Source organism: Camelus ferus, chromosome 2, assembly GCF_009834535.1.
Source record: "Camelus ferus isolate YT-003-E chromosome 2, BCGSAC_Cfer_1.0, whole genome shotgun sequence".
In the NCBI taxonomy this organism is placed as follows: Eukaryota; Metazoa; Chordata; class Mammalia; order Artiodactyla; family Camelidae; genus Camelus; species Camelus ferus.
In genome coordinates this window covers 118,478,150-118,493,158 of record NC_045697.1, presented here as the reverse complement: position 1 = coordinate 118,493,158, position 15,009 = coordinate 118,478,150, and the positions used below count along the sequence as shown (strand labels likewise).

At 39.8% G+C, this 15,009-nt stretch overlaps 1 protein-coding gene and 1 long non-coding RNA gene across 3 annotated transcripts in view; one reads left to right on the top strand and one right to left on the bottom strand.

The window, feature by feature from the left end:
- The first annotated feature begins 5,784 nt into the window (after nucleotides 1-5,784).
- LOC116667225 overlaps nucleotides 5,785-15,009 on the top strand; it is a 13,014-nt gene continuing 3,789 nt past the window's right edge. Inside the window, exons 1-2 of the long non-coding RNA XR_004324041.1 lie at nucleotides 5,785-6,499; nucleotides 8,271-8,421. This is a non-coding gene — a long non-coding RNA (uncharacterized LOC116667225). The remainder of the gene's footprint in view (nucleotides 6,500-8,270; nucleotides 8,422-15,009) is intronic.
- ASIC5 (acid sensing ion channel subunit family member 5) overlaps nucleotides 11,797-15,009 on the bottom strand; it is a 23,961-nt gene continuing 20,748 nt past the window's right edge. The window contains exons 1-3 of one of the 2 annotated variants that reach the window (XR_004324040.1): nucleotides 14,699-14,840; nucleotides 13,589-13,680; nucleotides 12,106-12,148 (exon numbers count right to left, since the gene is read on the bottom strand). Coding sequence is in view for 1 of the 2 variants with exons in the window: in XM_006175431.2 (XP_006175493.2) it covers nucleotides 11,958-12,148; nucleotides 13,589-13,680 (283 nt within the window). In the remaining variant the exon portion in view is untranslated. Of the gene's footprint in view, nucleotides 12,149-13,588; nucleotides 13,681-14,698; nucleotides 14,841-15,009 lie in introns of those variants that run through there. The other variant, XM_006175431.2, reaches the window with a different exon arrangement.

Below are 15,009 nucleotides of genomic sequence, written 5' to 3'. Positions count from 1 at the left end.
CCAAAATAAAAATAATAATTTAAAAAGTCTTAATTTTTAAAAAATTTGTGCTCAACAAAATGTCCCAGAACTGCAGGAACTCTTCAGACTAGCCACAAGACTTTCTCTGTGATTTTACCAAAAAGTTGCTCCTGATGTATGAATTTCTGAGATTTGAAACTCTTTAAACCCAGGTCCTTTCATTTCTTAACACACAAAGCCTTTTTAAAAAGGAGTTCTTTTTAAAAACGGTGTTAACGCTACAATAAAAGTTACAAACCCCTTTTGAAAAATGTACACTTCTTTAAATGCTGTCTGTGCTGTAACTGCTAATGTGAACAGGTTCAGATAAGGGGTGATCAGAACCCCCGCTTTCCCTGAAGCTTATGCCAAAACCCACACCTCCAGGCGGCAACAGGGGGCAATACTACAGTCACTACAGCATGCCCCCATTGCCCAGCATTATTTGAAACATTCTGCATGTGTTTAAACCTTGTAGTAACCCATTGAGAAGATATTCTTATCACCTACATTTTATTTAAAAGGAAACTGGAGCACAGAAAGTTTGGGTTACTTTCCTAAGGTCAAACAGGGGCCGAGTGGAACAGCCAGTGATTATATGTGGTAACCGGATGCAAAGGTCTGCACTTCCAACCAGCCTGCTCGGCAGCCTCTCAGATTACAGGTACGTACACAGAGCGATCGGCCAGTGAGGAACTTCTGCTGTGTGTCTTGACACCAGAAGACTGTCAGTTTTAGCTGGACAGGTGGAGAAGGAGTGAGGGAGGGGGATATGACAGGTGGTTTTGGCCCCGAATCTTATGACCAACGCTGGAGAATAGGGTTTGGAGGCCTGGGGCACAGGCAGGGACCAGAGTAGGTCTAGAGAAGGACATAAGGCAGCAGTCGTGAGGATGGCACCCACGTGGAGGCATGTCCTACTGGTAATTGGCCCCACTATGCAGAAAACCAAATTGGCCTTAGGGTTTCAGGTTGTGAGTTTGCTTAATCCCAGAGTGACCTCTGATGGGCTGGTAAAGTAGAAAAAGAAAGTCATAGTTCTGTTCCCAGAGGCATAGCTGTACCAAATATATATATATATAAAAAGAAAGATTAAAGCTTATTGTCCTCAAGGTTCCACATTCCACTGGCAATACTCCACCGCAGCGAGCCCCGGGCCCCCAGATCCCTCCTGGCCCACCTGCTGGGGCCATCAGTTTCCCTTAACCATGGTCTCCAGAAGAAAAACGACAATTTATCATGAACTTGAAGAAGTTTTAAACTGTTAGCAATTATTCTTAAAATCAGATCAAATACTCTGTATGCATGTGAACAGACTTCAGCACTCAGGAGCATGTGTGCACTTTCTTTTAAATGGTGTTCTCAAAAAAGAACTTGATTAGCAAAATACACACACACACACATATATATATATATATATGATGCGTTCATCTTTATATAGGTTCAATATATGTACTCAGTTTGCCTGCTGTAGTAAAATGCCGTCATTTGAGCATAATTTTACAATGTTTTTTAAATTTAAATTCACCTGGACTTCCCCATAAATACCTTCACCCACCCACCCACCAGCACAAGTGTGTATGAAAGTGTGCCGATGTATGAGTGAATGTATTTTAGAGAACTTATACGATGTTACTAACCAGATTCAAGATGACAACTGTGTGTACATGAAGAAACCCAAATCACACTTAGATACAGAGATCTGAATTTGAAAGTCTTGAAAATTTAAGGAGACTCAAAAGCTGGATTTTCCTTTACTTTTTATTTTTCCTTAAATAGAACTAAAATTAATAAAAACCTGATTTGTTTGACTGTTAACTAAGTGATAATATATGGACTGGACTTTACTTTTTCATAGAGTTATAAAAGTTGAAAAAGAGATGCTAACGTTCCTTGATCTCTGGGCTCCAAATAAGCAAGTGCAAGGCAGTCCTGCACATACTGCTGTCTGGTGCTGACCCCGGGGTCACAAGTTCTTGGTGACACCCTTGGGACCCCCAGTAAACTCGTGGGCGTGAACACAGACCTCACTGCTCAGCACCTGCTGTGGTGCCGAGTTAAAGGCTTGCTCAGTTTTTGTTGCTATATTTTCCCTCTTCGTTTTAAAGGTACTTGATTAGGAACAATTTGCACTGCATCAGAAATCTGTATTTAACATAGAGACCAAGGGACTAAAAGGCAAAGTGATGTCTTGTCCCCAGCATTTCATTACCTTTAAAAATACGAGATTCACTAGGCTCTCTGCTACCTGGTTGGCAGTTCAATGAATATTTTGTGTATGTTGAATATTTTATACTATTCAGCCTCTTCTTTTTGTCCAAAGCAAAACACCAACCAAACAGAAACCAATCCAAAAAAGCCAAAACCCCAAATTATGCTGACTTTCATTCTGAAACTAAAGTGTATATTAAAATATCTCAGACATTTAAGTTATCCATGATCTCAAAATTTAAAAATGTGATGAACTGAGTTTGCCAATTTACTTTGTCTTTCCTTGGGAATTTTTACAGATTTTTGCCACAAGCAACCATCAGTTTAAGTGAAAAGATAAAGCCTGTCACCCTCCCAGGTCTCACTGAGTAGTTTAGAAATTACATGTTATTTACATGGCACTGTTGATCTTTATCTACATCTTAATTACTGACTTAAATCAATTATTAGATGACTATCTACTGTATTATGTTAATTGTTCAAAAAATCATCAAATTGTTAAAAATCATTTTTAAAGTTTTGCTACATTTCAAATTAAATCATGAGTTAATCTAGATAACAATAAAAACAAAAGTATCAACTTTTAAACATTTCTACCTTGAATAATATTATTTCCATAACACGAAAGTTCTATTTTTTTCACCATAAGTTATTTATACTGCCAAACTGGACTAAAAACAAATATCTCCATGACACCAAAATATAAAATCTTCACTCATCCTTGGGGTGTTTTCCAAGAAAAGGAGGGCCCTGACTTCTCCAGTGTTTCTTATTATGAAACTGATTTGAGCAACAAAATAAATAATGATAATATTAGATTATAACCCAAAGTATCAAAAACAAAACAAAACAAAACAAAAACCTTTCTGAATCCATGTTGATTTAAATAAATGGTTAAAAATTATTAAATATATGAGGGATTTAGGACAAGTCTTCCTTATGGAATAATTTTGACAGGAATAATTATGAATGAATTAACTCCTTGGGGATAAAAGGGAGAAATCTGGAGAGTCGGAGTAATAGATCTAAAATGAAATCAAATTAACTAACAAGTACCTGAAACTAACCTATTGCATATTTTCGGCTAGGAGATTTGTTTGCTGTATAAAGTAGCTGGAGCACTTCAGAATAACACTGTGCTACACTCTGTTTAGTATAACAGGAAAGTTACTTTTTCTCAAAATATGCTCAGGGAACAACCCTACACTACACGTGTATTCATAGTATATTTCCCCGTTTATTGACTTTGTTGTATTAGATTGTACACAATTTTGTATTCTCCCCTTTTGGCTCAATATTCATATGTAAGCATTTTTCCGAGTCTTTGAAGGCTTCACCGAGTGGCTGTCGAACTGGTGGGAAATGTCATCTGGTGGGTACGCCCGTGTTGTTCTCATCCAGGTTAGCAGGGCCGGGAGCCCCACTCAGTTAGACGCGGGGGCGGGCTGAGCGGAGACCCGGCCCCCGGGGCCTGGGGGGGTGTGCGCACCTGCGGGGGCAGCCCTGCTTCCGCGGGGACCGGCTCATGCACGCCCTGGGAGCCCGCAGTCCAGCCAAGGGAGACGGTAAACCCCACATTTAAGATGAAAGTAAGTGAAATGATAGAAGGTGATGCGTTCTGTGGGGGAAAAGACAAACAAACAAACAACAGAAGGAGGAGGAACTGGTGTGCAGAAATGGGGGTGGTGTTGCTTGCAGTCTGAAAATGGGTCAGTGAGAGGTGAGTGAGCAAATCCGTGAATGGTGCCAGGTGATCAGTGCACATATTTAGGGGAGTGCAGCCCAGGGAGGGCACCGACAGGCCTGAACCCTGGGCGGGTTCACGTGACATGCGTTTCAGAAACCGGAAGGATGCTGTGCCCCGAGCAACCAAGCCTTCGGACACGGCCTCGTTTCTTTAGAGAAAGAACTGTCTGTCCCAGGAAGTCTGAGACGGTTCGTAATTACCCCTTAGGTCAACGTGATGGACAGAAACGTGAAGCACCCAGCATACACTGCTACCCTCAAGCATGAACTTTGGGTGCTTTCTGCAGCTGCCTGTTCCCAATTTCCTAGGCATGGTCTTTAAAGATTAATTATTATTTCATTATGTAGCTGATCCGCAATTTATTCATAATCCTTCTCTTGCCGGACATACAGTTTAATTCCAATTTCCATTATAAATAATGCTGCAGTCCTTGCTTATAAATTATTGTCTTTGTCGTATTTGTGGCAGATTTTTTTCCAATTTCTTGCTTGTTATTGAATGATCTTTATCATATTTTTGACCTACACAATTTTTATGTTGTGAAATATATTATTTTTATCTCTATTATGATTTCTTCTTTGCCTCTCTATATAAAAAGCTTTTAAGCATCTGAGGACTATAGACATATTTTCCTGTATTGCCTTTTATGTTTCATGGTTTCTGCTCTTCTATTCATCTTAATTCATGCTGAGTTTATAATGGTTTGTGGTGAGAAATAAAAAATGAGCTTGTAAAATCCAAATAACTGCCTTTAAAATCAAAGAGCATTTACTCTCCCAATGCTTTGTAAGGCTAATTTATTCCATGTTGATTTTTCACACATAGTGGGGTTTGTTTTAGGGTTATCTAGCTGTACCGTGTGCCTGTTGGCCATTTGTTGACCTAGAACTGAGGTGTTTTTTATTATAATATATTCTTTATAATAATTTTTTAATATTTGGTAAAAATATTAATTAATACATATTAATTACTATGCAGTGTTTCCCCCCCTAATTTTTATTTCCATTCCTTTTGTAATGTTTATTTTGGTTGAACATTTACTGTTAGTATAGGAACCCAAGAGGTGGATTTCTCTTTCTTGTTTTCAGACCTTCCAACAACCTCTGACCATGGAGAGTCATACATCTGTACAGAAGTATTTTATGTGCATTTTTATTTTATTTTATTTGACCGGGATGCCCAGGTCACAGAGATTTCTTTCTTTTACAGCTGCCTGCATCATACCTGTAAGAACATGCATCCCCTGTACAGCATGCAGCTGCGTGTCCTTTCTTTCTCTGAGTCATGTTTAAATATGCCTGTTGTACACATCTTTAAATGAGTCATGCATGCAGTGACGATCGTGCTGCTCCCACGTAGTGGGGGGTAGTTACCTCTTTCTTTCCTTCCTCTTTCTCTCTCTGTCTCAAAACAAGAACAATAAAGTGCATTTTATTTAAGAAAGCTCCTTTTTGGACTCAGGAGGTTAAGGGGACTAGCTTCAAGGTGATTTTGATTTGCTCTTAATAGAGGCAGAAACCTTGCCAGGGCTTTAGAAAGATGTACTGATTTATTCAGACCATTGGAATGGTCACTGACAAAAGTCATGTTTAATTGCATGGTGTACTATGGTTTGTTAGCATATGAAAAATCTGAATGTCATTTAAAGTTGACCTTTGAATCATCCAAGCTGCTCCTTCCTCTTCCTATGGGGTATTTACTTAATGCAGATGCGTAAGAACTCTTAGTTAGAATAATGGATTTGCATAAAAGTTGCCAGATATTATTGTATGGATAGTAACTGACCATATTGTAGAAATTTTTGAGCAACTTTTGTGGGGCTTAATCTTCTTTCTTATTTTCTCATAACCTCAAATTCTGGGAAAAATCTGTCTCAGTTGATTCTAATTGGATTTGCAGATTTGAATCCCTTTTTGTGTGACTTGTGATTCCTGCCATTCTCCAGTTTTTATTCTGATTTTGGATACAGGCGTTCCATTAAGACCACTTTCATTCTTGCTAAGTCTTAGAAGAAAATTTTCTAGCACCTCAAATCTAAAAGTAATTACTCACATGCCGACAATCACTTTGCCATCAGAGCTACAAAAGCTGCAGGAAGCTTTCACAATTTTAGTAATGAGATGACTTAGCAGAAGTAACAAAGTCCTTACAGTAGATACATTTTTCCAAAGTCAACCAACCGTTCATTTCTTGCTGGCTAAATGAATTTACTCGTTTTCTGAATGATTTAAAATAACTTTTCTTTCTTTCTTTTTTTTTTTTCTAGACAGAGTTTTTCATTTACTTTCTTCATGACAAGAAAAATTGTAATTAACCTTGGGGGGGTGACTGCTCACAGAAGAATGGTCAGAACATGAAACATTGGCCAACAATGTGGGGGAGTAAATTCTCATTTAGAACTGGTTTTCCCCCAGGAAGTGTCACACTCACCCTGATTAGTCACCACGCCGGAACAACCCAACATTGGCCAGTAGGCGTACTGACTTTAACCTGAGCACCGAGCAGCACGTGCTCCATCGTGTGGAGCGGCGCGGAGCTTAGGTAGGACTCCCGCCCATCCTGCTGACTCTTTGGGCATCACTAGCTCCCCAGCAGCTGACTTTAATTCTCAGGTCCAATCAAAGCTGCACAGGCACCTAATTCCATTTCTGCTGCCACCTCTCCTTGCTGTTCCATAATTTCCTGTTCTCTGGTGCGTCTCAACTTCCATCCTACGAAAATGAGATACCTATGCATATATGTCAGATTGGTCAAAAAAAAACCCACAAAAATCTCACATTATAATTTGATGGGAAATACAGTATAATGGGGAACTCAATTCTCTTGCTACTGTTTTCTGTATAAAATGCTAGTTTATGTCAGAGATCAATTTGGCAATAGTCAAGGGGGAAAGCATATTCCAAACAATTCCATGAGTTTCACTTCTAATAACCAAAGGAAATGTACACAGAGTTTCACTGCAATATCTTTGCTATAGATAAAATATTGAAATTATGTAAACACAAATTTGGGGAAAAAAATCAGTCAGTCATGGTGCATTTATTGATGTAATTTTGTGTAACAGATCAGCTGGATCTTCATGTTTTAACATGAATACACAGTAAACATGTGACATAAAAAAGCAGGTTTTAGATTAACATATATAGCATGATTAAATACATGTAAAATATGAGGGAAATAGGACGAAATATAATATTAGGTAAATATGAATGGTAGACATATGACTATTTTCTTATTTTCTTAAATTTCAATTTTTCATTATACTTAATAATCAGACAAAAAGAAAAGTGTCAATTGCATGTACCTCATTTTCTATGTTAACTTCTGTGTAAAGTGTTTAATTATCTTCTTTCGCTACTGATTTATTGTAATGTTTAAGTAATTAAAAATGTGTGCTGAATAAACGTTTTACTGTGTTTAGACAAAAAGGAACTAAGTAGAGATTGAAAAATCTGGGAGAAAACTAAACAAAGAAGGCATAACCTTGAAGAATGGGAAAGGTTTCAGAATCTCCCTGAAAAGGAAGGATATTGCTGTTAAAGAGGAGAAGGCGGTGGGGCGTTACTGAGGAACAAATCCTCATGGCAAAGCTGTGGGTCAGAGAAAGAACTGCCCAGATTAGCCGAGGGAAGGAAGTTTAAAATTGATGCTGAATTTGTAAGATGAGTGGATAGCTTACAGAAGGCGAGGGGAAAATAGAAACTCTGAAATCATTTGGGATAAGAGAATGTCACAATATAAGAAATAGGTAAGAAACATCATTGTGCTGTAAGTTGTTGAGAGATGAGTTCCAGGAGACGCTTGTCCAGTTTCAGGAATGAAGGCAGGGTTTGGGGACAAATGACAGAAAGTGAGAAAGGAGAGCAAATATCCGAGGAGAAATGCCAGGATTCTGTGGTTAGAGGTGGAACACTTACTTGGCAGCAACAGCATTGTCAGAAATCCAGAAATAGCAAAATTAAAACCACCAACACAAGTAAATAGTATTTAGTGAGTATTCAGTGTACAGAGAAGGACAGGTCAAGAACAAGGAGCCTGGGGGGAGGGTACAGCTCCGTGGTAGAGTGTGTGCTTAGCATGCACAAGGTCATGGGTTCATGTGCCTCCATTAAAAAAAGGTTAAACAAATAAACCTGATGACCTGCCCCACCCCCGCCTAAAAAAAAAGAACTGGGAGCTTTACAAGAAATAAGGAAAGTTTCACTTTTGTTCATGAAATAAACCAGCTGAGTTTTGGTTACCTAGTTTAAATGGTTTTGTCTGTTCAGTGAATTCTCCAGTTTAGTTTCCATCTTGTATTTAATTTTAACAGTGTTCATGCTAACGGCATTGAAGACATCTCGTGACTGCCAGGAATAGTTTCTCACGTGCCCCAGTCTCTCTGCACTCAGGATGTGCAGTCACACAGGACAGTTCTGTGGTTTTGCCCACATTTACACTTCACGGGTCATGGAGGGTCTCAGGTGAGTGAGTTCCTGGCCCTACTTCTGGTGCAGCTCTGCCTTATACACTGTTTCTCATTGCTCAAAAAACCATCCCAAATGGAGGTGCAGGTGCTTGCTATGATTCACAGTACTTGCCATAATTCTCAGTTACCTTGGGTCTGCGCTAAGGATACTCCCATATACTTCTTGAGTTTTCAAAGTAATGTGTCCCTGAGGCTGGAGGAGAGGGTATGAAACCAAGACTGAGTCCTTATTCATTCTTTGTCAGAATTCCTACAGAGATTTCTAAAATTGCATTCCCCATAGAGAGATATTGTGACTGTCCAGTTATTGGCAGCCCATTTGATTGGCCATAGAGCAAGGCCTTTGGCGAATCCCATTAGTCCATAAATTTCCAAACATTATTCTGGAGGTGGATTTCCAAGCATCAGTGTTCCCAGACATGCCCTCTAGAATGGCCATTGTGTGAACTCACTCTTACCTGTGCAACCAAAGTGTTATCATTTGCAGGGTGAAGGGTGGCTGGTTTCCAAACTGACTCATCTTTAATTTCTTTTTCTTTCTTTTTTCTCTGTTTATTGAAGTACATAGTTTCAATGTTGTGTCAGTTTCTGGTGTACAGCATCATGTTTCAGTCATACATATACATACATACACTCGTTTTTATATTATTTTTCATTACAAGCTACTACAAGATATTGAATATAGTTCCCTGTGCTACACAATAGGACCTTGTTGTTTATCTGTTTTATATGTATTAGATGGTATCTGCACACCTCAAATTCCCAATTTATCCCTTCCCACCTCCTACCCCCATAACCATAAGTCTGTTTTCTGTGTCTGTGAGTCTGTTTCTGTTTTGTAAATAAGTTCATTTGTGTCTTTTTTTTTTTTTAGATTCCACATATAAGTGATATCATATGGCATTTTTCTTTCTCTTTATGACTGACTTCACTTAGTATGATGATCTTCAGGTTCATCCACATTGCTGCAAATGGCATTGTTTTATTCTTTTTTATGGCTGAGTAGTATTCCATTGTATAAATATACCACAACTTCTTTATCCAGTCATCTGTTGATGGACAGTTAGGTTGCTTCCATGTCTTGGCTATTGTAAATAGTGCTGCTGTGAACATTGGGGTGCATGTGTCTTTTTGAATTAGAGTCCCCTCTGGATATATGCCCAGGAGTGGGCTTGCTGGGTCACAGGATATGACTTACACCTTTCAGTGTATCAGCAATTTGCTTTTCTACAGCAGAGAGAGCCATGGCATTTAGACTGATCAGCGATTTTGTCATTGGTTTTAAATGAACAGCTACCACCTGTTTTTGGATTTAATTTTCTTCCTCCCTTCTCCTCCTCCAGAGCTGCCATCAAGTATGCTCCCATAAGAACCACTTCCATTTTCTCAGTTTTCTCAGGATTTCTACTGAGTTGCTCTGTCTTTGCTGGAAAGTCTCTCTGGTACTGCAGTTATTTTGGGGAGTTTGAATTATTTGATGTCTTAGCGACAGGATCTGTCTTCATAGAAGCTCGGTAACAAATAATTAATTCCTTAAAGGATTAGATGTAGTTGCTGCCCCCAGTGACTCCCAGTCCTCAGTGTCCAGTGCTTTGTGCCGAGGTGCAATGTTAGGTTTCTGCCAGACACTCTAATCTGCATACGTCCACTTGATGATCTATCCAAAATGATTTGTGCTTTAATTAAAGTTAAAATATTCAGCGTGGGTGGAAAGTGGGCAATCCTAGAGGTTCTCATTTAGCAGGACAAATTACAATTGAGTGAAAGGTGAAACTGCCCTAGAAAGCTATCAGCCAATGATGGCTATCAGCCAAAGCCATAAATGCACTGCACTTACGGGCTCAGGTGCACGTGGGGTCACGACAACAGGCCTTCCCTGCTTTCTCTCCCATCTGCAGCTCCTTGCTAACCCTAATGGCTCCCCTGCAGCCGGGCTGTAGCCCCCCAGTTGTCCGTCTGGTTGTCCGACATGGCCTTCCGCAGCTCCTGGTTCTCATATGGCCCCATCCCTCCGCAACAGGAGATTTATACCAGAGACCCAAACCTTTATTGGCACCTGCCGTGACTTGCCTCAGTGTCGTGTCACTTCAGAGTGACCCACTGCTGGCTTTCATGTCACAAGCCTAGGGCTGCTTGGACCCTCAAGATTCAAATCCCTCAGAAGGATGATTCCATTTTTCTGCAGGTGACAGAAACTCGCTGTCTTCCTACCTTGGTCGATCCCAAATGAAGTAGCATGCCTACCTTTAACATTCTGGAGAATTGGATGCTGAATATGGCAACGAAGTGAAGATTAATGCTCATCCTGAGCATCTTCTCCATTGCCTTGTGTTTACCATCCAATTTTCCGCCCTTTGATCGTTTATGCAAAGAAACGAGGACAAAGATTCACAGGCAGTTGATGGTCTTTTCAGCCAAGTCCAACTCTTCCCTGGTCTGTCTGTCACCATCTGTGGTATTTAGACGGTGCATTTAGTAATAAAGAATCAAAAGAAGTAGCCTCGTGAGGGAACACGCTATCTTTCCAAGTTCCCAAGAGAACTTTTGGTGAAAAGACATCCATTTTGTCTGTTTCACATTTGTCTCAATTTTACCTTGTTTTGTGTTTCGTTTTCTTTCCTGGAAGTGTCACTAGCACTTGTGCATAATTAAGCTTGAAAACAACATCTTTAGATTTTCAGAAGTTAGTCTCATGTGGCCGAGAAGGGAATGAGACCCAGTGATGCTAGACAGAATGAATTTGGGGTTAGAATTCTGTGACTTGATGGTTATTTCTTCAATGTGTTTGACAGAATTTCTGGACAATTCATCCTTGATTGAGTATTCTCAGAGACTGAAAGTAGGCTGATTGCATGAGGGGCAATGAGAACATTTCAAGTCTGGAATTTCCTCTCTGGATTAAATAAGAGGAAAAATGATAAACGCTGTGTACTCTCAGTATAGCACAGATTTATCTTTGCTTTCACATTGATTTATTTTAAGTATCCACCTGTCTAGGAAATGGATACAGATCCTACCCTTCCCTTCTAGAACTCTCTAGACAAAAGAAAATAAGTCACGTTGAATTTTCCTGGAAATAAAAATTCTCAGAAATTTTCTAAAGCACAAATTCTATGTATTATTTCCTGCATAGAACAGTATCTTGTCTCCTCAAATACAGTTCATTGATCAGGTCTAATTTATACAGTTAGTCATAAAGAATATCTTTTACTATTATGCAAATATTCATTTATTAAAGAATAGTTCTGAAATGCCTTCTGTGTGAGCCTCTACTGTCTTAGGGGCTGGGAATTCCATGGTGAAAAAAAAAACACAAGATGGTGCTTTTTTCTTTTTTATATATAAATTAATATATATATATATACACTTGGTACAGACACAGACAAGATACCTATGAAGAGATATATATCCACAATGGATTTTATTGAGTCCCCAAAGCTACAATGTAAAGTTACTTAACAGTGAGTTAGTCATGAGTAAATCTGTGGGTATTGTGCAGAGAAAATCAGAAGCCTTTGTCCCTAGTGGACCTCAGCATTCCTCTATGCCATTTTTATTTCCCAGACAATTCTGAGGTGGAGAAGTCCCCTGGGTCATGTCCAGTATCTTCAGGAGGAACAAAATGCAAAGCCAGTAGACATTGGTGAATATATACTCGGTAATTTCTATGATCGTAATCACACTGGCCCCACAAAATAGCCCCAGCTGGCCACCGACATCTGCTGTAATAAAGCCAATACAGAAAGTGAATAAATCGTGTTTTTTCCTAAAAAGGAAATTAAATGTTATTAGATTTTAAACTGTAAGCTAATAAGTTAATAACAATGGGTATTATACGAATATGAGTTAATGGTATTATTTTAAGTTTGGTATAACGGTGTGACAGCAATTAATACCTTAAATATCTTAAAATAATATTCACATAAATTATCTCAAAAAAAGAGAGGCAAAAAACGTAACATTTATTTTCAAAAATGTACCTCAAAGACTTTGGGGGATATTAAATCTAGGCAAAATCATAAAACATCCTATAAATTCATTTCTAAGTGTTGCATGTAGATCAGAAATTGTACAACAGGATGGCATTATTAGGTAATTATGTTTTCCACAAACGAATTTCCAAGCAATTTGTGGCTTCAGGTGTCCAAACCATATCTTTTTTAAGCATTTGCAGTATTTCATTAAACTAAAATATAGCACTGCCTTTTTTTTTTAAAGAAGTTTTAAAAATCTACATGCCTTTATTGTTTGCGCCTTTTTGTGGTAAAATGTACATAACATAACATTTCCCATTTTCACCAATTTTAAGCGTGCCGTTCTGCGGCATTACGTACATTACGTTGTTGTGCAACCGTCACCACCACCTCCCGTGCCCAGAACTTTCTCATCTTCCCAAACTGAAACTCTGTCCCCATCAAACACTAACCCTTTACTGCCCCCTCCCCTTGCAACCTCTATCCTACTTTTTGTCTCTATCAATTTGACTCCTGAATCACTCCCTCTGTAAATAGATAATGTTATTAATCCTTTTCTCCCCATCCAAGGCCATTCTTAGGACGATGCTATTTTTGTAACTCATGGCGACGGAGTTCAGGCTTCTGCAAGAACTTTGAGGAATATGTGTGTTTCCTCCCTGATCAAGGGCTCAGCTGCCAGCGTATGATGGCGGTTGCCTGACTCTGGTACCTGCTCCTGTCCCTGACATGCCCTGCTCTAAGATGCAGTCAGAACTGGGAAATCGGCGGTGACGTTTGCTAAGGACCGAGTGACGGAGGAGCGCTAGCAGGCAGTGGTCGCATCGGCAGTGCCAGATTTTGCTTGCCTGGTCTCTTTCAACCCATCTGGGTGGAGCTCTGGGTGGAGTCTGAGAAACCTACGCCAGAACTTCGACCCAGAAAGTGCAACACGCGACAATAGTCCCTTGCCGGGGCGGTGTCGGAGGGGAGGCGGAATGCTGAGTGTGAGTGTGACAGACACAGCCTGTTCTCTGTGAGCGCTTCTGCAAGTTTGCTGGAGGGTGCCCAGGGAGTGGAAAAGTGTCAGATTTAAATGGCAGGTGGATGACAATCTCTATTGATTCTTTTCCTCCACTGATAAGCTAAACCTTAAAGATGAAAATAAAAAATCTGATAGAATATTTTTTAAATTGAGGAACGACTTACCAAGTAGCTCAGACACACTGACTGCTTTCTGCTGTTGGGTAATCTTATAGTTTAAGTCACCATAGTTTATTTCAATGTTCACAAGATTCTCCCTGGGGGTAAAAACAGAGTTAGTCTAGCTCAAGATTGTCAGCACTCCTTTCAATTCCTCTTTGGCAAAAGTAGCATTTATTTTTGGTTCAGATGCTGTTTAACATCAGATTTGAGAAACATCCTTGTATTCAGTACTAATCACAAGAGCTTCGTTTGGAAGGCGTTCGTGTTATGTTGGTATTTAGGGAAAAGAATTTTTCCTCTGATCCAATCATTTTTCTATGCCTCATTCCTGAGAAACTGGAAAAAGACATTAAATGTAAATATCTCCTGAGTATATTAGAATATTTACAAGCATCTGAGTGTGTGTCTCATTTTAATTCAAATCTTGGTCCTGTCCCGTGTTACTTCTGTGACTCCTGCAGAAACCAGGGGGATCTCCTGGGTATCAGCTGTCTTATCTGTAGTCAGGATTTTAGAGCTCTCCAAGACGAAATTAAATAATATATGAAAAGAACTGGCATAGTGCCTGGCAAATATTGGGTGTTCAATAAATGGTAGTCATTTATCTCAAATCATTAATATATTATTTAGGGCAGAGTCTGCTTTCTTACTGTGACCAGAAGAGCTAACCACTGTTTTAAAATGATAACTCTCTGTGCCATCTCATGCACCCTCACAGGAGCCCAGAGTTCCACCTTGAACTTCACTGATATACTGAATTGCCTCTGGTTAGTGCTACTTGGATGTTCAATAGGTATTTCAAATCGAACATATTCCAAGTCAAACTCTTGACATTTCCCGACTTATAATACAATAACACTGCACAGCCAACCCATCCATCAGTAAATATTTGCTTTACCTTCAAAATAAACTAGAATCCAAGCTCCTCTCACCCCACCCACCGCTACCACCTTTGCCTAAGCTTCCATCACCTCTCACTGGATTCCGCAGTAGCTTTCCAGCTGGTCTTCCTGCTTCTGACTTTAAGGTAATCCACCCCACGGATACACACCCTTTGTTCTTCACACAAAAAGCAAAATAATACTCATACAACTTGCAAATCACCTTACTCACCTGCTCAGAACTCCCCAGAGACTTCCCATTATTTGCCAGTGAAACCCCTCCATGGCCCTTATGGGGTTTCCATCGGCCACCACCTCTTCCCAGTGACTCACACCCAGGCAGTCTTGGCCATCACTTCCTCTGCCTCCTGACACACCAACCTCATCCTCAATGAAGAAGGCAGAATGGCAGCTTCAGTGTTCCTCTAGCCATGCACGGGGCGTGCTGTTGGCCTATGACCTCCTTCTGTGTTTGGTTTTCCCTCCTTCTGAAATGTTCTTTCCTCGTGGAGTGCTGAGGCCCCCTTTAGGGAAGCAGCGTTC